Source organism: Melospiza georgiana, chromosome 2, assembly GCF_028018845.1.
Source record: "Melospiza georgiana isolate bMelGeo1 chromosome 2, bMelGeo1.pri, whole genome shotgun sequence".
Taxonomy (NCBI): Eukaryota; Metazoa; Chordata; class Aves; order Passeriformes; family Passerellidae; genus Melospiza; species Melospiza georgiana.
This window is the reverse complement of record NC_080431.1, coordinates 120,048,576-120,072,679: the sequence shown is the minus strand read 5'-3', so window position 1 is coordinate 120,072,679 and position 24,104 is coordinate 120,048,576. Positions and strand designations below refer to the sequence as shown.

At 51.2% G+C, this 24,104-nt stretch overlaps 1 protein-coding gene across 2 annotated transcripts; it reads left to right on the top strand.

Annotated features, from left to right (window-relative positions):
- Positions 1–4,785: 4,785 nt before the first annotated feature.
- On the top strand, positions 4,786–23,220 carry IFNGR2 (interferon gamma receptor 2). 2 transcript variants are annotated; one of them, XM_058044976.1, is made up of 7 exons: positions 4,786–4,895; positions 11,095–11,221; positions 13,048–13,223; positions 16,820–16,968; positions 17,941–18,094; positions 18,767–18,921; positions 22,279–23,220. In XM_058044976.1, exons 1-7 carry the CDS (start codon positions 4,826–4,828, stop codon positions 22,429–22,431), a joined length of 984 nt encoding a protein of 327 aa, XP_057900959.1. In that variant the 5' UTR covers positions 4,786–4,825; the 3' UTR covers positions 22,432–23,220. The 2 variants fall into 2 exon arrangements, with proteins under 2 accessions (XP_057900959.1, XP_057900958.1); XM_058044975.1 differs by having other exon boundaries at positions 17,938–18,094.
- The last annotated feature ends 884 nt before the right edge of the window (positions 23,221–24,104 follow it).

Here is a 24,104-nt window from a genome sequence, read left to right as displayed (position 1 = left end):
GGTGTTTATCTCTCACATGAGTGGAGCTCTGTTTACTGGGCTCATGGAAACTGCTGTGATCAGGCACTGCCTGCCCCTGCCTGCACTTCCTCTGTCTGCAGAGACTCGATTTCACCACTGATTTACTGTAAGTGAATCACTACATCTTTTTTTTTTTTTTTTTTTTTTTTTTTTTTTTTTTTTTTTTTACTTTGAGCCTCACAACATGGTGAAGTGCACACACACACAGTGTCCCAAAGGCTCTGAATTCAGCAGCAACCCCAAAATCCTGCTGTGGGTCAGAACACAGAACATTCCACACAACCCAGTCAGGGAGGAGCTGCTGCTTTCTGCCTGATCTCTTTGTGACCTCTCCCTTTTCCAGGCACAAGCTGTGTCACCTGAGCCTGGGGAAATCGCAGAAAGCCAGGCTGGGTTGGGCTGGAAAGGACCTGAAAAATCATCCATAAAAACCCAAATCTCTTCCCAGGGTGATGTAATTTCCTTTAACCCTCTGTGGGTGAGGCACCTAAAGGGGCTCCAGGAGAGGGACTGGGGACAAGGCATGGAGGGACAGACCCAGGGAATGGCTCCCAGAGGGCAGGGTAGGGCTGGAAATTGAGTCCAAAACTGAATTGGAGATGCCTCTTTACACATCTAGATAAATTCCCATCTAGCTCCAGGAGTCCCCAGCTGGCACATGAGGGTCCAGATCACCCCCAGTCATCAGCAGAGCCCCCACAGCAGAGTTTGCAGTGGGAGGGTTTGTGGCTGACCAGACCAATGTGGGTTTTCTGGGAGATTATTTTCCTTTTCGTGTCAGGCCACTACTGAACAACTCAATTCTGCTTCCCTTCCAGGAAGAAGGTTAAAAATCCAAGCAGCAAATACCAGGAGTGGAAAGAAATGAGGTCAGAGTTTGAAGAGCTTTTGATATAGTAAGTCTGGAATTTGTTTAAGGCTTTCTGAAGTGTAATTTGAATAGGACAGGGGATCCTTCCTGCTTTCCTTTCTTGTTTCAGTTTTCTGAGTTACCTTTGCACGAACAGAGGGACAATTGAGGAACACAGGGCAGGGGCTGATTTCTCTCCCAGACCACTGTGGTCCTAAAATTGTTCACATCCTGATCACTGCCTGATGTGGAACTGCCCCTGGGTCTGGAAATGCATTCATTTTCCCTCTCTATGTGTGATTTTTGGGTACCTTCCTTATCTTTTTGTAGATTCAATTTTTTTTCAAGATTCTGTGCCAGAAATTTGGCTGCATGAAAATCACAGGATCATTTCTCTCTCACTGTCTGATTTGACATTGACTTTGCTTCCCTTTTCCGAGGCTCAAAGAGAAGAAAGCCAACACACAGAATTATCCCTAAACTCCTGTAGGTTCTGCAGATTTCCCGAATTATTGATATTATTTTCTTTTTTGAATGGATGTTGCATTAAACCCAGCTGTCTCTTCCCTCTGTCTTCATTAAATCACTTTGTTCTCCACTCTCCCCATTCTCCTTAAGCTCCCAGTTTTAATAAATCATCCCTCACCAACTGATGGTGGAAACCTCATCTTCCATTTTCTCACTTTGAGCTCCCTCCTCCCTGAAGGGCTCAGGGGAGTCATTTCTTGGGCTTTGCCTTATCAGGAGAGTCATTTCTTGGGCTTTGCCTTATCAGGAGGCTCCAGATAAGACACAGCTGGGCTGAAACCAAAACCCTGCCCAAGTTCCCCCTCTGCTTTGGCAAAGGGCAAGTAGACATGACAAGTTCTGGGATTTCTGTACTCAGATGTGTCCTTTAGCTGAAGGGAGGAGGGGAACCCCGCTGCACAAGTCACAAGTGGAGTTTCTGCAATTTCGAGTTCCTCCACGCTTCTTTCATCGATCAAAGCCTCATTAATGAAGTGCCCTCTAATCAAAGAGCTCTCTGCAGGCTCTGTTTGGCTGTTCCTGTTCCTATTTAGAAACAGCAGAAGTGTCACAGCCTGTCCGTGTCCCTGAGTCACCCTGGGACTCCTGCCCTGCCCTGGGGATTACGGGATCCCTGTAATGAGTCAGGGATATAAATCATATAAATCATATAAATCATATAAATCATATAAATCATATAAATCATCCCCGGGTCAGCACGGGAATGTGGGAGCCCTGGGGCAGTGTCACCTTCCCGCAGTGTCGGGATCTCTAGCTGCTCACAGTGACCCCGAGAAAAGTTCCAAAGCCTCTTTTCCCAGCCTGGTGCTTGAAGGAGGAGTCAGGGCTCTTCATTTCTCAGTCTCAAGGTTGTTTATTTTATCTTATCTGTAAAAAATTTTCTCCCGTGTGACAGTGGTCACAAGGGTTGCAGGATGAAGAGAGAGGCAAGAATGTTGACTTCATGTTCAGAAGGCTTGATTTATTATTTTATTATATATATCACATTATGACTATACTAAAAGAAATAGAAGGAAAAGTTCTTAGAAGGCTAGCTAAGCTAAGAATAGAAAAGGGATGAATAACAAAGGTCTGTGTCTCAGCAGAGAGCAAGAGCAACTCTGCTGTGAGTGATCAGTAAATCCAAACATCCACCCGAGACCAATCACAGATCCGCCTGTTGCATTCCACAGCAGCAGATAACCATTGTTTGCATTTTGTTGCTGAGGCCACAGCTTCTCAGACGGGAGAAAAATCCTAAAGAAAGGATTTTTCACAAAAGATGTCTGTGACGCTCCTGCGCTGCCGAAGTCAACTCAGCAGGACAGTCCAGGCACTCTGCCTGCCCCCAGGGCAGTGTTATGTCTTTATACTAAAAACTACGTGTACCATATTTACAATTCCTTCCCAATACCTATCACCTATGTTAGACAGTGAGCTTCTACTCTAAACCAACCCAAAAGAGCCAACATCACAGCAGAAGATGGAGGCCAAGAAGAAGAAGGAGAAAGGCTGGACATGCCCAATTCCCTCCATCTTGCCTCCTGAACCCCCATACCAAAAACCCCAAAATCCACCCTTCCACCCCGTGATAACTTCACTGTCATTGTACTTAAACTGTCATGGCCTGCTGATCTTCACATAAGGTTGGTAACTTGCTCCACGGGTCACAATCAAACCCACAGGGGCATTCTGGGCTCTGTGCCAGGGTCTCTGAGCCCCCTGGCAGGGTCTGGGCTGCTCAGGACAGACAGAGGGATGTCCTGGGTTCTGACACTGCGGGTCCGGGACAGCTCGGGGCAGGCAGGCTCAGACTGTGCTTGTGCTCCTTTCTGCCGTTCATCCTTTGTGTCGGGGTTAGAGGCTGTGAGATCCGCACCTGTTTTATCGCTGCCCCGCCCTGCAAACGCTCCGAGAGCCCGAGGCCAAGGGACAGGCAGAAATCTCCCCCAGGATGGAGAAACAGCTGAACTGCAGCGAAATGCAGTGATTCACCCGTCGGGAACCCGAGCTGCCAGCCCTGCCCCGGTGAACCCGAGCTCCTGCTGCTGCTCCTGGTGCTTTTCTCCTCTCGGAAATGCGGCGGCAGCGCTGCCAGCTCTGCTCAGGGACCCCGCAGGCTGCCAAACATCATCTGCATTCATTAACGCTGTTTGAAGCACCCTTCACTATGGTGGATATTTTTGCCCCCGAAGAAGGAGGAAAAATGAGGAAGACTCCATCTTATCAGAAGGCTAATTAATTACTTTATTATACTATCTTATTCTATACTATATTGCATTTCATTACATCTAAACTGAGTCTGCCAAGCACTCAACTGCACAGAAGTGCCCAGAATATGTGACTGTCACCTGACAGTCCTGACACACACACACACACACACACACACACACACACACACCTGGCCCTGACCGGCCAAGGAAACCAAACCCCATCACTGTGGGTAAACAGTCTCCATATTTCATTCTGCTTTTGCACAAACAGAGGCACAGCAAATGATACGAGAATTGTTTTTCCTTTCTCTGAGGTTCAGAGACTGCAAAACCCAGAAATATTCTTGGGAAGAGTTGTGCCTTGCTTTTCTCTGTGAAGAGAAATGAGGTGACATCTAACCTTGCTTGGATTCTTTGGTCAGCAGTCCTGCCAGTCCTGCTGCCAGTCCTGATAGTAGTACCACTATCAGTGATGATAATGATAATAATACCAGCATGTTTCCCCTCTGAGGTGTTTAGGAGGGTATTTAGCTGTGTTCAGGACACACAAAATACCCTTCTGCTTCAGCTGCTTTTAACCAAAGCAGTGTTTTCGGCCACAATCTGCTGTCACTGGCTTCAGCTGTAGGTGTGTGGTCACTGTCACCAGGGGCTGTAGGTGTGTGGTTACTGTCACCAGGGGCTGTAGGTGTGCAGCCAGTGTCACCAAGGGGCTGCAGGTGTGTCTCAGTGTCACTACGGGCTGTAATTGTGGTTACTGTCACCAGGGGCTGCTGCCGTGCCCAGTGCAGCCGCAGAAACCCGGGGCGAGATGTCCTCGCATCAACCACAGGGACAGCGAAAAGGGGCATGGGCCGTGGCAGGGACATGAACAGCGATAGGGAATGGATAATGGGGGTAGGGGCTGGGGAGGGAGGCGGGGGCAGGAAGGGACGGGGGCAGGTACTCGGACAGGACAGGAGAAGGGCACAGAGACAAGGACGGGGCAGGACAGGGCCGGGGCCCGGGGCAGCGCGGCCCTCCCGGATGATCCCGGAGCCTGCGGGGCCCTCGGGCGGGGCCGGGCCGGGCTCAGCCCCCGGGGGCGGTGACAGGGGCGGTGACAGGGGCGGAGCGGTGGCCGCGGCCGTGCGGGGTCGGAGCGTGCGGCCGCCGCAGCCCAGCCCGGCCCGGCCCGGCCCGGCCCAGCCCGGCCCGGCCGCGCTCGGGGGGACGCCCGCGGCCGAGCGGGGCCATGCGGGGCCGGGCTCCGCTCCGCTCCCTCCCGCTCCTGCTGCTCCTGCTGGTGCTGGGCTCGGCCGCAGGTGGGTGCGGGGCCGGGGAGTGCGGGGTTCCGTGTTTGTGGGGTTCGGGGGGATGCGGGGTTCGGTGTTTGTGAGGTTCGAGAGATTCGAGGTTCGGTGCCCGCGGACTCTGGGTGCCCGCGGCGCGGTCTCGGTTCCCGCGCGGGGCCTGTGCCGGTGTCCCCTGTGCTTTCCCCCCGCCCCGGCTCTCAGGGCCCAGAGCAGCCGCTGGAGCCGGGCCGGGCTCAGCCCGTGTCCGGGGTCGCTCCTGCCCGGCCCAGGTTCGCTCCTGTCCCGCCCGGGTCCGGCCCTGCCCAGCCCAGGCTCGGCCCTGCCCGGTCCGGGTTCGGCCCTGCCCAGCCCCGGGTTCGCTCCTGCCCGGTCCGGGTCCGGCCCTGCCCAGCCCAGGCTCGGCCCTGCCCGGTCCGGGTTCGGTTCTGCCCGGTCCGGGTTCGGCCCTGCCCAGCCCAGGCTCGGTCCTGCCCCACCCGGGTTCGGCCCTGCCCGGCCCAGGTTCGCTCCTGTCCCGCCCGGGTCCGGCCCTGCCCAGCCCAGGCTCGGCCCTGCCCGGTCCGGGTTCGGCCCTGCCCAGCCCTGGTTCGCTCCTGCCCGGCCCGGGTTCGGCCCTGCCCAGCCCAGGCTCGGTCCTGCCCAGCCCCGGGTTCGGTCCTTCCCGGCCCAGGTTCGCTCCTGCCCGGCCCGGGTTCGGCCCTGCCCAGCCCAGGCTCGGTTCTGCCCGGCCCGGGTTCGGCCCTGCCCAGCCCAGGCTCGGTCCTGCCCAGCCCCGGGGTGCTGCTCCCAAACCCCGCTGTGGTGGAGCCCTGGCCGGGCCGCCGGGGATTGTGTGGGGCTGTGGGCACCGTCCGGAGCTCGTGGCGTGGCGGAGATTTGGGAAGTGGCACATCCCGTTAAATGGCGTTTAAATGTGTGGATGGACGCGAGTTTGGGTTTGGGTTTGGTGGAAATGCTCAGCAGGCTCGAGCTCTGTAATCCCGGCTCCAGGTGTGTCCCAGGGGAGCCGCTCTGCTCTGAGCCAGGCTGGGAGAGCTGGGGGGGCTCAGCTGGGGAGGAGAAGCTGCAGGGAGAGCTCCGAGCCCCTGGCAGGGCCTGCAGGGGCTCCAGCAGAGCTGCAGAGGGACTGGGGACAAGGCCTGCAGGGACAGCACCCAGGGAATGGCTGCCAGTGCCAGAGGGCAGGGCTGGGTGGGATCCTGGCCATGAGGAATTGTTCCCTGGCAGGGTGGGCAGGCCCTGGCACAGGGTGCCCAGAGCAGCTGGGGCTGCCCCTGCACCCCTGGCAGTGCCCAAGGCCAGGCTGGACTCTGGGACAGTGGGAGGTGTCCCTGCCGTGGCAGGGGTGGCACTGGGTGGGATTTGAGGTCCCTCCCAACCCAAATCAGTCTGGGATTCTGTGATTCCAAACCCCTGGATCCCTGGCAGTGCCCAAGGCCAGGTTGGACATGGGCTTGGAGCAGCCTGGCACAGTGGAAGGTGTCCCTGCCATGGCAGGGATGGGATGGGATAAGGTTTAAGATCCCTCCCAACCCAAACCACTCCACGATGGAACGAGCTGCGCACAGAATGTGGTGCTTGCTCTGGCACTCAGGCTCCCCATGAGTTCAGCATGTCCCATGTCCCGGTGGTGCCCATGGCCTGCCTGACCAGCCTGGCCCTGGTGAGCCCTGTGGGGCTCTCTGCTGGTTCCAGACCCGCTGGCTGGACTGAGGCAAACCAGGGCAGGGCCTGCTGCCGTCGGCATTGCTCGGTTTCATCCCATCGGCAGCCGAGGGACTTCCCAGGGAGCTCTGGGAATTCCAGAATCCCAAAATAGGTTGGATCAGGAAGGAGCTTGTAGCTGGTCTGGTTCCAACCCCCTGCCATGGAAACTAATCTTGCACTATTCCTGAGAAGCCACTTTGTTGCACTGGAACAGCAAAAGTCCGCACAAAATCCCCCAAAGCCCAGATTCCTGTTGTGCCAGGGCAGCAGGATGGTTGCTGGGGGCTGATGCAGGGCAGGGATCGGGAATCCCTGAGGAGCAGCAGGAGCTGGGACACGGAGGGGTCACCCGAGCCAGGCTGCTTTCACTGGCTGTGATTGTGGCTTCACACTCTGCTGTGAAAGTTCTGACTCGTGGTTTGGAGTACCTTGAATCGTCTGAACAGCAGGAAAAAACAATCTGAGCCTCCTTGGGCTGCTGCTCTGAAAGGAGCGGCCCAGTGCAAACCCTGCAAACAGGAGGGATGGGACCTCTCTGTCTTCCCCTGGCTGAGGGAGTTTGGGCTTTTGAGGGTGCTTGGCCCCGTGGGCGCTGTGTTTGAAGCATTCACGGTGTTATTTTTGGCCGTGCAAACTGGAGATGGGGAGGAAGTTGAGTGTGTGCTTTCAGCAGTCGCAGTCCATGCCCCGTGAGGGAGGGATCTGACAGAAATTCAGATTTCCCTGGCTGCTGAGGAGGAAGCAGCTCCTCAGCCTCGTGGCACCCTCGTGGCAGCCCTCAGAGGGCTCATGGGCCCTGGGGTGCTCTTGGTGAGCTGTGCAGTGCCTTTGATAATCTCTGCAGTGTTTTTGATGAGCTCTGCAATGTTTTTGAGGCTGGCAGGGGAAATGACTCATTTTTGAATGCAAAACAAGCAGCGTGCAGCCAGGGGATCCCAGACTGGGCTGGAGGGAGCTTAAATCCCACCCTGCCATGGCAGGGACACCTCCCACTGTCCCCAGTGCCCAGCCTGGCCTTGGGCACTGCCAGGGGTGCAGGGGCAGCCCCAGCTGCTCTGGGCACCTGTGCCAGGGCCTGCCCACCCTGCCAGGGAGCAATTCCTCACTGCCAAATCCCATCTCCCCTGTCCTTCACTGCTCTTGATTTGCTTTAAGGTGTGGTGGGAATTGCTGCCTGTGGTGTTTGGTTCACAGAGCTTCCTGGGATTCTGCAGAACAGAGCGTGACAGAGGTCTGAGGGCACAGATGGTGTGAGATACCTCACCACGTGCCAGACCAGCGGCGAGAGTGCAAGAAAGGATCCGTGGGACTGGAACGTGAAAATTTCTCACCAGTTTAGAGACGGCTCCTTGGGGGCCTTCAGAAAACACCTGGGAGGGGAATGGATTGGGAAACTGTGAGGGATCTCCCACGGGTTTGGTTTGGGAAGCTATGAGGGATCTCCCAGAGGTTTGGTTTGGGAAGCTGTGAGGGATCTCCCACAGGTTTGGTTTTGGAAGCTGTGAGGGATCTCCCAGAGGTTTGGTTTGGGAAGCTGTGAGGGATCTCCCGCAGGTTTGGTTTGGGAAGCTGTGAGGGATCTCCCACAGGTTTGCAAAGCTGGACCAGCCACGTGTGTTCTGAGAGCACTGCCTCAGAACATTATTTCCCTCAGAATAATCCCCATAATAATTTCCCTCAGAACTGCCTCAGGGAAATTATTGACAGGCCTGTGAGAAATTATTGACAGGCCTGATTAAACTTTGAGAGGATCACGGCCTGGCTTGGCTGTGTTTGAGGTCACCCCGTTCCACCCTTGCCGGGGACGGGGTCACCTCTCAGTGTCCCAGATTGCTCCAGCCTGCTGCCCTTGGACATTTCCAGGAATGGGGCAGCCACAGCTTTTCTTGGAAAGCTAGACCTCAACTCGTTATTTGGTACTTTGGACTTAGCGTTTAATGCAGCTTGATGTAGAAATCAAAAAACCACAAGCTTTTTAACAGGAATCCACATTTCCACGTAAGGCCGGGCCGGAATTTGACTCAAGTCAAGCTTGATCTTCTGATCTCGTTGATGTAAAAATTAACAGACTGTGTCTTAGGAGACTCTGTTCTTCAGAGTTAAAAATCACCCGCTGTGTTGTGGGGTGTTTTGTCACAGCTCTTTGCCAGGCCAGGCCGGATGGTGGGAGCAGTGGGTGATCTGTGAAGTCCCTTCCAAGCCCAGCATTCCCTGATTCTGTGACTCTCAGGGTGCGAGGAGTCACTCCAGAAAAGCACATGGGGTGCAGAAGGAAAACCTTTCTCCCTGCTGGTCCCTGTGGAGGTTTTGGCTCTGCTGTTCCTCCCTGGCTCCAGCTGCTCCCTCCCTCCTCCTCAGCCCTTCCTCCTCCCCGCCGCCCCCATTTCCCTTTTCTCTTTGCCTGTGCCTGGCTCTGTCCCTTTTTTGGCCACGTTTTGGCAGCTTCCTCCTGGGCTGTCAGTCTGTCCTTTCCTGTCCCACGGCTCTTCTCTGTGGTTTGCCCCTCCTGAGCAGGAGCTGGAGGCTGATGGTGGCTGCTGCAGTGTGAAAAACGCCAATCACTTGTTTTTAAAATTTTAAAAAAATTCTAATGATAATAAAATGGTTATAAAATTAGCAATATGATTAGAGTAATAATAATTTGGACAATTTGGATTAGGACAATATGAGACAATAAAAACAAAGAGTTACAGACAGTCTGGGTACCTTTTCTGGGCAAAATAAGCCCAAAAAAGGCCCCACGTTAACAGAGGATTAACCCTTAAAAACAATAACCTGTTGCATATTCATACAGCTCATCCATGATGCATAAATTCCATTCAAACACAGGATTCTGTCTGGGCAGTGTCAACTCCTTCCTCTGAATCCTAAGGGTGTCTTTATGCCTGAGCAGGGAGAAAGAAGTTCATTTCTTCTGATAGTGGGGCAATAAATTCTCTTTCTCTGAAAGATTCAGGTGTCCTGTGGCTGCTATCTCATTGCCAGTCCTTTCTTTAAAAAAGTATCTTACATAGCATAGTTTGTATTTTAACATTTTGTTATGATCTAAAACTATATTTAACACACTACTTAAGAGAATTAATACAGCATAACTTTCTAACACAACACATATAATATTCATTTGAATATTTGCCAAAAGCCAATCATGAAATAGGCATTTTTCACAGCTGGGTTTGGGGCCCTCCCCACCCACAGAGCTCCTGCCATTTCCTGCCTGGTGAGATCGCCTCCAAAGCTGGCACAACCAGAGGCTCCTCACGGCCACCACGTCTCCCTGAAGGGTTTTCTTTGTCCAGCTGGCTCCTGGAAGGTTTCACTGGACGGACCTCAGGGTCAGCAGGAGGCAGATGGGGGGAAAAAGAGAGGAGAAGCTGCAGGGAGAGCTCAGAGCCCCCGGCAGGGCCTGCAGGGGCTCCAGCAGAGCTGCAGAGGGACTGGGGACAAGGCCTGCAGGGACAGCACCCAGGGAATGGCTGCCAGTGCCAGAGGGCAGGGCTGGGTGGGATCTTGGCCATGAGGAATTGTTCCCACAGGGTGCCCACCTGGGCTGTGCAGGGAGGCAAAGGTGAGCTGCAATAGAGCAGAGCAGCTGCTGTGGTCACCAGTGGGCAGAGGAGGGGCTGGAAAACCTTGCAAGGGCTGGAAAACCTTCCAGAAAACAAAAAAAGAATGTTCTGTGAGGAGCAGAAAGGGGCTGAGGCTGGAGCAAAGGAGGCTCAGGGGGGACCCCATTGCTCTGCACAAGTCCCTGCCAGGAGGGGCAGTGAGAGGGGTCGGGCTCTGCTGCCTGTCCCAAGGGAAAGGAGGAGAGGAAATGGCCTCAGATGGCACCGGGGCAGGGGCGGATCAGAAATTAGAAACAGTTTTCCCCTGGCAGAGTGGTCAGGCCTTGGCAGGAGCTGCCCAGGGAGGTTTGGAGTCCCTGGAATTGTCCCAGAGCAGTCTGGATGTGGCCTTGGGGACAGGAATTGGGGTGGTGCTGGTGCTTGGCTGGCACTGGGAGATCCCGAAGGGCTCCTCCAGCCCTGGTGGTTCTGGAATTCTGGGACCCTCATTTATGGCTTCATGGGGGGCTGGGTGGGGCTTGTGGTTTTGTGCCAGGCTTGGTACTTTCAGCTTTATGTTCTTTATGGAATGAATAAAAACCAGGGAGTTGGAATTCATGGATAGACGGAATTCCACACTGGTTGGGGCTGGGAGGGACCCCAAATCCCACCCAGTGCCACCCCTGCCATGGCAGGGACACCTCCCACTGTCCCCAGTGCCCAGCCTGGCCTTGGGCACTGCCAGGGATGCAGGGGCAGCCCCAGCTGCTCTGGGCACCCTGTGCCAGGGCCTGCCCACCTGAACGTTGCAGAGCCCCTGGAAACAGAAGGAGAAGGAGGAGAAATGGTTTTACCTGCAAAGCGGTGAAAATTTAATACATAGTGATGGAGTTTGGAGACCAAAATTTAGTTACTTGGATGTTTCAATAACTTCTTTATTCCTCTTCTTGTTTTAGAAACTCCTCCCTATTTACCAGCCCCTGAAAATGTGGAGGTTTATTCCTACAACTTCCAGAGCTTGCTGAGGTGGTCTCCTGTTCCAGTGGAGAATGGCACAGTGTTATACACAGCTGAGTACCAAACGTGAGTGAACAGTAAATAAAACCAACTCATTTTGTTCTAATCCGGGATAACAGCTGGTTTTAAAAAGCCCAGAAACGCTGAAAATGAATAAGCACAGAATGAAAGGGCGTTTTTTATCACAGATGTCTTTATGTGTCTCCAAGAGCAGCTCCTGGTGAGTGACAGGCCCTTGGCCCAAGAGTGTCCTCTGAGCAGCCCTGAGGACACCCAGAGATGCTGCACAGGATTTTAGCCTTTCCTGATTCTCTCTGGCCAATTTACATTTCCTCAGATTGAGGGGGAAAATGGTTAGTTTAACCCTTGTGAAGCCAGAGCTGCCTAACACGTTCTTGTCTCACCAGAAGTGGCTGGGAGGGGGGGTGGTATTCCAGGGGGCTGCACTGCCTGCTCTTGGTTTATTGCTGTCCTGGTTGGAAAGCCAGGTGTCTGCAAGGAGGGCAGGAGCCTCCCCTGAAACGGGAAATGTAAACTTCCCTTCCTCCAAATTATTATGAATTTGCTCTTGGTTTATTGTTATCTTGGTTGAAAGCCAGGTGTCAGTAAGGAAGGCAGGAGCCTCCCTTGAAATGGAAAATGTAAACCCCCTTCCTCCAAATTATTATAATTTTGAAATTAAGAGGCTCTCAGGCAAAGATATGGGAATAGGAATAACAGTTCTTTACTAGGAAAAACTAAAAATAAAAATGCAAGAGTACAAAAAAAAAAGAAAACAAACCACTGCCCCCTGTGTGTCAGGGTGGTGGCACAGCCCCAGTCAAAATATCCCTTTTTCAAGGGCAGGTAAATCACCTTAAAATATTTTCCTACCATTGATAAAAGTCATGGGTGAGATAAAGAACATTGCCCCACCTGGTTTCAAAAGACAATGATATGTTGTAGTTGAGATGGAGACCATACAAAGCCACTCAGTCCATTTTCAGAAGGCTTCCAGCTGTTTTTATTTTAGCATGCATGCTTTTTATACATCCTTACAAAGCTCAGAAGTTTGCACTTTACTTATTGCTCAGGAGAGACAAACAGAGTGCTCATTGGAACGGGCAGTTGCAAATTTCTTTTGTTTATCCTTCTTCCTTTCTTGGTTTCTGTGTCAATGACCTTGGTGGAGTGCTGGGCCCAGCTCTGGCCCCTCAGTTTGGGAAGGACCTTGGGACACTGAGCACATCCAGAGGGGCCAACGAGGCTGGAGAGGGAACACAAACCCTGTGAGGAAGCCCTGAGGGAGCTGGGGGTGCTCGGCCTGCAGAAAAGGAGACTCAGGGCTGCCCCCATCACTCTCACAGCTCCTGAAAGGTGCCCGTGCTCACCTGGGGCTGGGCTCTGTCTGCAGCAGCACTGACACACCCAGAGCACACAGCCTCGAGCTGCACCAAGGGAAATACAGGGTGGAGAGCAGGGAAAAGGTTTTTGCAGCCAGGGTGAGAAAGTTCTGGAATGGCTGCCCGGGGAGGGGGTGGAGTCCCCATGCCTGGGTGTGTTTAACAAAGCCTGGATGTGGCACTGGGGGCCAGGGCTCAGTTGGGGCTGGGCTGGACTCGATGGTCTGGAAGGTCTCTCCCAGCCTGGTCATTCTGGGATTCTGTGAGTTCTGTGAAAACTCTTTCAGGGGTAAACATGGATCCTCTTACCACGGATCCTCTTACCATGGACCCTCTTACCAACCTTCTTTTTGGCTCACAGAAGTGCTGTAAAACCCCCTCCCCAGTGACAGAGCCCACACTGGTGACAGAGCACACACTGGTGACAGAGCCCACACTGGTGACAGAGCACACACCCCTGTGCTCCCATGTGGCCCTCAGCCTCAGGGCTGTGTTTGCTGTGCTCTGCAGAGGCTCCTGCAGGAACTGGAGTGACCTGGGCTGTGCACAGAGCCCCCAGCCCCAGTGCCGCTTCCCCCCCGAGCTGCAGCGGCGCCGCTGGACCATCCTGCTGCGGGTGCGCGCCGAGCTGGGCACGCTGGCATCGCCCTGGGCACACTGCCCTGCCTTCGTGGCTGAGAGAGACAGTGAGTGCTGGGGCAGAGTGATCCGGGGCTCTGGGGACTGCTGGGACTGAGAGAAACAGTGAGTGCTGGGGCAGCCTGCTCTGGGGGCCTGGGGACAGCTGAGACACAAACCAACAGTGAGTGCTGGGGCAGCCTGCTCTGGGGGTCTGGGGACAGCTGGGACTGAGACAATAGCTCTGGGGGATCTGGGGACAGCTGGAACACAAACCAACAGTGAGTGCTGGGGCAGCCTGCTCTGGGGCTCTGGGGACAGCTGGGACACAAACCAACACACAAACCAACAGTGAGTGATGGGGCAGCTGCTCTGGGGGGTCTGGGGACAGCCAGGCTGCTGTGGTGGTGTTTGTGGGTCCCAGGGTGAGGGAAGAGATGAGAATCTTGACTCCGTGCTTCAGAAGGCTGATTTATTATTTTATGATATTTATTGTATTAAAAGAAAATTATGCACTAATGCTATACTAAAGGAAGAGAAAAGATTCATCAGAAGGCTTCAAAGGAATAGAAAGGAATGATGATAAATTCTTGTGAGTGACCAGACAGTCTGGACAGCTGACTGTGATTGGCCATTAATTAGAAACAACCACAATAGACCAATCCCAGATGCACCTGTTGCATTCCACAGCAGCAGATAACCATTGTTTGCATTTTGTTCCTGAGGCCTCTCAGCTTCTCAGGAGAAAAGATCCTAGCAAAAGGATTTTTCAGAAAATGTGTCCATGACAGGCTGCCTCTCTGGGCTCTGCTGGGACAGGGGTGCCCCAAGGAGCTGGGACAGAGGCCAGATGAGCTCAGAGGAATAAAGGGGATATTTATTGAAGGGCCTTTTGAGTGGTTTTGGGGCTAGCAGGGGGAATGACTCATTTCTAAATGCAAGATAATCAGTGTGCAGTCATGGCATCCCAACTGGATTGGGTGGTAGGGACCTCAAATCCCACCCAGTGCCACCCCTGCCATGGCAGGGACACCTCCCACTGTCCCCAGTGTCCAGCCTGGCCTTGGGCACTGCCAGGGATGCAGGGGCAGCCCCAGCCCTGGCTCTGCCCAGGTGGCTCCGAGATGGAAGCAAAGAGGGCTTGGTCATGAGATGTCACATTTTTGTAAGTTCTAGTCTATTTGCATACAGGAGTTAACTGTTCAATTAATGACTTCACATGATGAAGTTTCATCCTCCTTGCTCGCTTGCCCACCCTCCTCTTTTCATGTTGTTTGTGCTTTGGGCCTGAAGTTTGAGGAGATTGTCCTTGAGTCTCCAGCTGGAATAGGATGGTTTTGTCTTCCCCACTCTGTGAAAAGATCCTAGTAAAAAGGATAATACAAAGCTTAATATAATTTAATATAACTTAATATACAGCTCAGAGCTGCACACCAAAACAGAACAGAGAAACTTCAAACTCAGGGTGTCAATGGGATTGAGCTGTTACTGTCCCCAAAGACTCAGAGGCCTCCCCAGGGTTTGGTTCTGCTCTGCTCTCTCAGGTGTCACCAGAGGAGCCCCTGAGCCTCCTGGGGTGGTTGGGCCTTCAGAGAGCCCCAGTGTTCTTTTGCTGCAGGATTTTCCACGTTCTCATTTCCCCTCTCAGCTCTGCCCACACACACACCACACAAACTCCCTGAGGCTAAACCACCTCCTTCTGCTGGACACATCCCTTTTCTGATAAACAAAAAGTGGCCTGATAAAATATAAATTGTCTAAAGTGTCCTGATAAATATAAATCATTGTGATAAATATAATTTGTCCTGATAAGTATAAATAGTTCAGTTAAGTATAAATGGTTCAGATAAATAGAAATGGTTCAGAGAAATAGAAATTGTTTACACTACAGTGTAGAAGTGTCAAGGTCACACTTTAAATCCCACACTGGTTTGGGCTGGAGGGACCTCGGAGCCCACCCAGTGCCACCCCTGCCATGGCAGGGACACCTCCCACTGTCCCCAGGGTCCAGCCTGGCCTTGGGCACTGCCAGGGATGCAGGGGCAGCCACAACCCCTCTGTGTGAGCAGGTTTGGTGCTGCTTTTCTGAGATCTGCTCTTTGTCCTGCTGTGCTTGGTTTTAGGATTGAGAGAAAAGTCAATGTTCAGGTTTAAAAGTTCCTTTGAAATGGAACCTAAACAGAAGAAGGGATTTAAGGGCTCTGCAGTCCCTGATCTCCCAGAGCTGCTGAGTGTGGGACAAAGCAGAGGCTGGGGGGACAGGAGGAACATTCTGGGGCATTCCTGTGTCACTGTCCTGGAGAGCTGTTCCCAGAAACCAAACCCATGGCTCCTCCTTCAGTGGAGGATCAGAGGCACTGGATCTGAGGCACAGGGAGGAGCTGGTGCATGCAAAGAGGGATTTTTGCTGTTATTTCTGACAGCACTTTATGGGTATTTTCATGATTTACACTTTGGAGCACTTCACAAAAGGAGGTCACCAAGCTTATCCTGATGGACACATGGAGACATGAAAGCAAGGAGGGGAACACTCATTATTCCTCTTCCCATCTAGGGCCCAAACAGTGGTGGGGTTTTGGGGAGCATGGAGGGTGTGGCAGGTGATCAAAGGAAGAGAAAATATAATGGTTTTATGGTCAGTAACTGCAGATAAACTGAGACACTTCAGAGCATCGACTATTGGTTAATATTTACAAAATTTCCAGGAAAAATTAAGCAAATATTGTAAATGCATAAAGGAGGCGGGGAGATGTTTGCCCTTCCTGAGCAAAAGCTGTTGATATTTGGGGTGTTTGCTGAGAGTGTCCAGTGCAAGGAATGGGGCTGGAGAATCCCTGAGGGAGCTGGAAGGGGCTGCAGAATCCTTGAGGGAGCTGGAAGGGGCTGCAGAATCCCTGAGGAGCTGGAAGGGGCTGCAGAATCCCTGAGGGAGCTGGAAGGGGCTGCAGAATCCCTGAGGAGCTGGAAGGGGCTGCAGAATCCCTGAGGGAGCTGGAAGGGGCTGCAGAATCCCTGAGGGAGCTGGAAGGGGCTGGAGAATCCCTGAGGGAGCTGGAAGGGGCTGCAGAATCCCTGAGGAGCTGGAAGGGGCTGGAGAATCCCTGAGGGAGCTGGGAAGGGGCTGCAGAATCCCTGAGGAGCTGGAAGGGGCTGCAGAATCCCTGAGGAGCTGGAAGGGGCTGCAGAATCCCTGAGGAGCTGGAAGGGGCTGCAGAATCCCTGAGGAGCTGGAAGGGGCTGCAGAATCCCTGAGGAGCTGGAAGGGGCTGAGGCTGGAGCAAAGGAGGCTCAGGGGCCCTCGTGGCTCTGCACAAGTCCCTGCCAGGAGGGCACAGCCGGGGGGGTCGGGCTCTGCTGCCAGGGAACAGGGACAGGAGCAGAGGGAGCGGCCTCAGGCTGGGCCAGGGCAGGCTCAGCTGGGACAGCAGCAGCAATTTGCCCATGGAAAGGGAGCTCAGGCCTTGGCAGGGGCTGCCTGGGGGGGTTTGCAGTGCCCATCCCTGCAGGTGTGCCCTGGAGGTGGCACTGAGTGCTCTGGGCTGGGCACAAGGTGCCCGTGGGGCACAGCTGGCAGGGCTGTGCCAGCCCCAGGGGTTTGGGGGTCTGTGGGGCTGCAGGCAGCTGTGCAGCCCGGGGTTTCCCTGCTCTCTGTGTTTGCTTTCAGCCACTCTGGGCCCCCCCAGGGTGAACAATGTCAGTGCCAGCCCTGGCTCTCTGCTGGTCAGTGTCAGCCCCCCGTTCGCCCCCGAGGCTGGGGACATCCTGCAGTACCTCGTGTCCTACTGGGAGAACAGCACCAGTGCCACAGCAAAGGTCAGAGTCCTCTCACGTCTGTTCGTGGTGCCTGGGGGCTGAGGGCAGGGTCGGTGTCCCTGGCAGGACAGCAGTGGGGACAGGAATGCAGAGGGTTCTGTGTGACTCAGCGAGGGTCACCACGGGGGCTGTGGGTACAGGGTGCTGGCCTTGGCACAGGGATTGCTGCACTTCCCAGCTTGGGAACTCCCTCCTCTGCTTGGGAAGAGATGAAACCCTCTGCACACCCGGGGACAGAGCTGCTGCCAGGGGTGACCTTGGGCTCCACAGCTTTCTGGGGAATCCCTCCTGCTCTGCTGTGCTGGGAGCTGCAGGAGCAGCTGCTGGGGCTGGGGGTGCCTCAGCCCAGGGAGGGAGAGGGCAGGGACGGGCTGGGGTGAGCTGGGGTGAGCTGGGACCATCCCTGTTCATCCCAAGCCTCACAGGTTTGGGATCATCGTGTGCTGCTCCTGCTGCTCCCTGGGAATTGTGCTTGGACAGGCCAGAGGTGCAGGGGAGCTGTTAAGTCAGTCCTAAAAAAAAAAAAAAAATTAAAAAAGAGGAAGCTTCCAAATTACATCAATCTGAAGTCAAACACCTAAAAAGCAGAAGCAAAAACATTTATTTACAACTCCCTTCTGCCTCAAGGTCTTTGTTAAATCATCTCCACTTCCTTCCTGCCTTGCAGCACCGTGTGTTTTTCTCACACAAGAACACCTTCAGCTGACAGCCAGGAAAGGAGCCACTGTGGTTTCCTTTTCCCCTCCATTTCTCTGTGTTTTGCTCCCTACCTGAGCTGCTGCAGAAGCTGCATGAAAATTCCCAGAAAAATAGAAATATTCCACTGCTTCTGTTGTTTGGGAAAGCTGAGTGAGGAAAAATAAAAATTGGGTTTCTTGAATGAGAAATTAAAAGGGGGGCTGGATGTTTGTGTTGAAAACTGGTCTGTTTTTTACAGTAACACCTTTTTTGTTGTGTGTGCCTTTCCAGCAGAAGCTAAGTGAAAGCAAGACACTATTCCAAATTGGAAATCTAAAGGAGTCAACACTTTATTGCTTCAGAGTTCAAGTGCAGCTGAGGATTTACTCAGGGCAGCTGCTGGAAGGGCTGCCCAGTGCCCCAGAGTGCCACAGAACTGCCCTCAGTGGTAGGGGCTGGGAATGGGGTTTGTGTGGGGTGGGAGGGGGTGGAACACGAGTCCTGCATGCCCTGGGCTGTCCCTGCCACCCCCAGTGTGTCACCAGTGCTGGGGCACCAGGGCACCTCACTCCTGGCATCAGTGGCAAAAGAAGCAGGAGTTTTCAGCCAGGCACGGAGGGAGTGTGGTACCTTCTCCTTTCCTTCCTAATCTGCTGGAAAATGGGATCAAGGGGCTCATCCCAGGGCTGGAGCCAGGCTGGGAGAGCTGGGGGTGCTCACCTGGAGAGGAGAAGCTGCAGGGAGAGCTCAGAGCCCCTGGCAGGGCCTGCAGGGGCTCCAGCAGAGCTGCAGAGGGACTGGGGACAAGGCCTGCAGGGACAGCACCCAGGGAATGGCTGCCAGTGCCAGAGGGCAGGGCTGGGTGGGATCCTGGCCATGAGGAATTGTTCCCTGGCAGGGTGGGCAGGCCCTGGCACAGGGTGCCCAGAGCAGCTGGGGCTGCCCCTGCATCCCTGGCAGTGCCCAGGGCCAGGCTGGACACTGGGGACAGTGGGAGGTGTCCCTGCCATGGCAGGGTGGGCACTGGGTGGGTTTAGGGTCCCTCCCAACCCAAACCACTCCATGATTCCATCCATGTGAACCTGCCATGTGTATTTGGAATTTTTCCCTTCTTTTCCAGAGGCAACCCGAGCTGGGTACATCATCCCCCTGTTTGTCCTGGCCTTGGTGCTTGCCAATCTGGTGGCAGCTGCTCTGCTGTTCCTGTGGAAACACCACCAGAAAATCAAACACTGGGCTCAGCCCCCTCTGGAAATCCCATCCCACTTCAAGGAGGTACGTGGGGCCTGGGGGTTTCTCCTGCAGCAGAGAAGCTGGGGCAGCATCCCCAAAGCAGTGAGCAGAAACAGAGATGAGCAAGTGATGGCTCAAAATGTGCTTTGTGTCCTCTCCCACTCCTTTCCTGTTTGCTGAGCTGAAAGCTCCTTCCTGTGCCTGCCTGGGCTTTCCTGGCTGCTCCTGCTCCTGCTCCTCTCTCTTTGTCACCATGTTTTTGCCACTATTTTTATTTCTGTGTCCCCATGTTTTTGTCACTATTTCCATTCCTTTGTCACCATTTTTGCTACTGTTTTTATTTCTTTGTCACAATTTTTTCCCGATATTTTTATTTCTTTGCCACTATTTTTATTTCTTTATCACCATTTTTGGCCACTATTTTTATTTCTTTGTCACCATGTTTTTGCCACTATTTTCATTCCTTTGTCACTCTTTCACTGTCAGGCCCTGGCCCCAGGCTGGGGCTCAGAGGTTTTGTGTCACAAGGGCTGAGCAGCTCTGCACAAGCCAACCCGGGGTATTTAAATATTTTTATTTTGGTGATTATTTTGATGCCTCAGGGTGATCTCCAGGGGCTGTTCCTGGGCAATTCCTCTTTTTCTTTTTAGCAGGGCTCGGAGGAAAAGCTCAGGCATTTCTGGGTTAAACTACCTGGTTTCAGTGCTGCTCCTCTTCCTCTTTTTCCCTTGCACCAGAAGCAGCCCTCAAGGAGAGCTTTGATGTAAAACTTTTTATTCAGCATAAAATTCTGCGTTTTTTAAAAGGTTTTATTTGTGTGCAGCTCGTGGAGGTGAATATTTTGTGTCTGCTCTGTGGTTCTGGAAGAGAATTCCCAGCTTTGTGTAGCTGTGGGGTGAAGGAACCCAGAGTGAATAATTTCCTGTTTTCCTGCTGCCCCAGCTGGCATTTCATAGGGGTCACTTGTCCAGGGAAGTTAAGGGAAAAAAATCCATGTGCAGTGTGTTAAAATGGCAAAAAATCCTTGTGCAGGGTGTTAAAATAGTAAAACAATATCCTTGTGCAATGATCAAAATAATTTTTTAAAATCCCTGTAATTAAAATAGTAAAAGAATCGTTGTGCAGGGTATGAAAAGGATGAAAAAAAATCCTTGTACAATTATTAAAACAGTTTAAAAAAACAAAATCCCTGTAATTATATTAAAATAGTAAAAAAATCTTTGTGCAGGGTATTAAAATAATGAAAAAAATCCTTGATTTTTTACAGTGATTTGCAATAATTTTTTACAATTATTAAAATAGAAAAAAAATTCTCTGTAATTATATTAAAATAGTAAAAAAATCTTTGTGCAGGGTATGAAAAGGATGAAAAAAATCCTTGTACAATTATTAAAATAGTTTAAAAAAACAAAGTCCCTGTAATTATATTAAAATAGTTTAAAAAATCTTTGTGCAGGGTATTAAAATAATGAAAAAAAATCCTTGATTCTTTACAGTGATTTACAATAATTTTTTACAATTATTAAAATAGAAAAAAAAATTCCCTGTGATTATATTAAAATAGTAAAAAAATCTTTGTGCAGGGTATGAAAATAATGAAAAAAATCCTTGTACAATGATTAAAATAGTAAAAAAAATCCCTGTAATTATAATAAAATAGTAAAATATCCTTGTGCAGGGTATTAAAATAGTAAAAATATTCCTTGTACAGATTATTAAAACAGTAAAAAATCTCCTTGTACAGAGTATTAAAGCAGTAAAAAAAATTTGTCGGGTATTACATAAATTAAAAACTCTTTGTGGAAGATATTAAAATAATTAATAAATAATTGAGCAAGATATTAAGAGTAAAAAATCCCTGTAATTATATTAAAATAGTAAAATATCCTTGTACAGGGTATTAAAACAGTAAAAAGATTGTGTAAGGTATTAAAATAATTAAAAACTACTTCTACAAGGTATTAAAATAAAAAAAAATTCATTGTGCAGGGTATTAAAACAGTAAAAAAAATAAGTATGTTAAAATAGTAAAATATCCTTGTAAAAAATAATAATTTAAAAATCCTTGTACAGGCTAAGAAAATAGTAAAAAAAATCTTTGTACAGAGTATTCATATAGTAAAAAAATTTTGTACAGGGTATTAATAATAATAAAATAATCATTGTATGGATAATAATAATAAAAATAAAATTATTATTATTATTATTATTATTATTATTATTATTATTATTATTATTATTATTATTATTATTATTATTATTATTATTATTTTAGAGGATAGTAAAATAAGATGAAAAGTAAATAAGAAAGTCGTTTTATAGGGTATTAAAATAGTTTAAAAATAATTGTTCTGGGTTTTAAAATAATTTTTAAAATAAGTGTACATGGTCTTAATAATAAAAAAGTTGTGCTGGGTATTAAAATAATAATAATAAAAAAATAATTGTGGAGGATATCCAAACAGTGCAGCCTGTCCTGCAAAGCACCTGCCAGGACTGAGGCTCCTCCTGTGTTCTGAATTTCTGAAACTGAATTTCCCAGATTAATGAGCAGCAACAGTGGATGCCTGCACAGCAGGGCCTGGCAGAGGGCTTAAAATGTGAATTAATAAATGGGATCAGCCTGGGATGGGGCAGGACAGAGGGAAAAAGGAACTGGCAGAGTGTTTAAAATGTGAATTAATAAAAGGGATCAGCCTGGAATGGGGCAGGACAGAGGGGAAAAGGGAACGGGCAGAGTGTTTAAAATGGGAATTAATAAAAGGGATCAGCCTGGGATGGGGCAGGACACTGAAAGGAAAAGAAGGGAACTGGCAGAGTGTTTAAAATGTGAATTAATAAAAGGGATCAGCCTGGGATGGGGCAGGACAGAGAGCAAAGGGGTTCATTGGCCTTGTGGTGGCTGCAGAGGAAGTGGAGCCTGAATCAAACCTGATTTAATTTGTCCCACTTTTCAGGAGCTGCTTGCTTTGGTTTCCAGCCTTTATTTGATTTATTCCCATTGCTGCAGGTGCTGCATTGCTGCAGGTGCTGCATTGCTGCAGCTGAGCATCTCCAGCTGCAAGGGGTTTGCTCATGACTCAGAGGGATTTCAGCTGACATGGGAAGATTGGCCAAAATTTATAAAAAAAAAAAAAAAAAAAAAAAAAAAAAAAAAAAAAAAACAAAACCAAAAAGCCAATGAGGAACTGCAGCTGCTTTAACTCACCTGAAGGGATTTTAGAGGAATAATTTATTTATTTCCCTCACAGAAATAAGGGGGTTTTTAAACATTTTCCTTGTTCAGTGTTAAGGATGGGGTATTGGGGTGGCTGCTCCTGCTGTGGGCTCTGGGCTGGAGCGCTTTGCTGGCTCTGGGGTTTCCAACAGGAGCTGCCCTGGTGTTTTGTGTTTCCCCAGTTCCTGAGGGAGCCTGGCTGGGCTGGCCTGGAGGAGCTGCAGAGCCCAGCTGAGGAGGAGCCCCAGCCCCTGGTGCTCGGAGAGGAACCTGGCCAGGACGGGGAGGATGCTCCAGCCAACACCTGCAGGGACAGGGCAGGGCCACCCCAGTGAGCATCACCTGCCCTGGGGCTGCTGCCAGGACAGGCCTGAACACTGAGGAACAGAGCTGGCATCACAGGAGAATGCTGGACATGAACCCCTGGACATTACAGGAGCTCCCTGGCATCACAGACCAGCCCTGGGGCCACAGGACCATCCTGAAGCCAGCCCCTGATGCTCCCGGGGCTCTGCCCAGCTCTCCCAGCCCCTCACTGTGCCAGAAGCACTGGGAAGAGGGAAGGTGGAAGGGAAGGAACACTAAACTGCCTGGAGCCAAGGATGAAAGGGTGGATTCCCACCCCATCTTGGAGGAATAACTGCACTTTATTGATGTGGGGTGACCTGGCATTTTTCAGGGAGTGAATTCCATTGACACTGTTTGGTTTCTGCTGGCAATAACACGCCCATCATACCCACCCCAGTCTGCTGTTCTGGTTCATTTTGAGTGCAGGACAAACTCAAAAGGAGTTTGTGGGTACTTTCCTGGGGTGCAGCTGTGCCAAGAGCCCCTCCCAGAGATGTCTGCCCTTATCTGCCTCCTCCCACCCTCCTGGAGCTTTAATCTGCTGCTGCAGCCAGGCAGGGCCCTGCACACCAAAAAGGACCTGAGAGGAATTTTATTCTGAGCTTTTCCAACATTTATCAGCCCCTGTCAGACACTAAAACCTCTTGCTGAGCACCGGAAGAAGAGAAGTTGACTGAGAGTTTTGGTTTTAGTGCCTTAAAGCAGAAGAGCCCAAGTTAAACCCCACATCACCCCCTGTGGGGTCTGGAGTGTCCAATAAAGCACAAAGAACAAGTGAACCTCTTCTGTACTAAAAAAAATGGGATTATTTGATTTTTCTTTTCCCTGGGTTTGATATGAATTGTTTAAAAAAACCAATAAAAAATGTGGGGTTTGTGTAAGTGCCTGGTTGGAGGGCCCTGGCAGAGCTGAGGTGCCACTGTCCCAGCCCTTCCAGAACAGCCCAGGCCAGCAGCTGCCAGAAACTTCATCAGCTGCAGAACAGATCCAATCCTTGGGATCACACAGGTACATCAGGTGTTCCCTTGGGGAACAGATCCAATCCTTGGGGAACAGATCCAATCCTTGGGATCACACAGGTACATCAGGTGTTCCCTTGGGGAACAGATCCAATCCTTGGGATCACACAGGGTACATCAGGTGTTCCCTTGGGGAACAGATCCAATCCTTGGGGAACAGATCCAATCCTTGGGATCACACAGGTACATCAGGTGCAGAACAGATCCAATCCTTGGGATCACACAGGTGCATCAGGTGTTCCCCTGGGGAACAGATCCAATCCTTGGGATCACACAGGTACATCAGGTGTTCCCTTGGGGAACAGATCCAATCCTTGGGGAACAGATCCAATCCTTGGGATCACACAGGTACATCAGGTGCAGAACAGATCCAATCCTTGGGATCACACAGGTGCATCAGGTGTTCCCCTGGGGAACAGATCCAATCCTTGGGATCACACAGGTACATCAGGTGTTCCCCTGGGGAACAGATCCAATCCTTGGGATCACACAGCCTCCATCAGGTGTTCCCCTGGGGAACAGATCCAATCCTTGGGGAACAGATCCAATCCTTGGGATCACACAGGTACATCAGGTGTTCCCCTGGGGAACAGATCCAATCCTTGGGATCCCAGCCCAGCATTCCCACTCAGCTCTGACAC

Bases quoted from the DNA above. Each gene is read 5' to 3' on its own strand.
- IFNGR2 (XM_058044975.1), top strand. From the start codon at position 4,826: ATGCGGGGCCGGGCTCCGCTCCGCTCCCTCCCGCTCCTGCTGCTCCTG. The intron at 11,222-13,047 runs GTGAGTGAACAG...TGTGCTCTGCAG, and splicing joins TACACAGCTGAGTACCAAAC to AGGCTCCTGCAGGAACTGGA. The intron at 18,922-22,278 runs GTACGTGGGGCC...GTGTTTCCCCAG, and splicing joins TCCCATCCCACTTCAAGGAG to TTCCTGAGGGAGCCTGGCTG.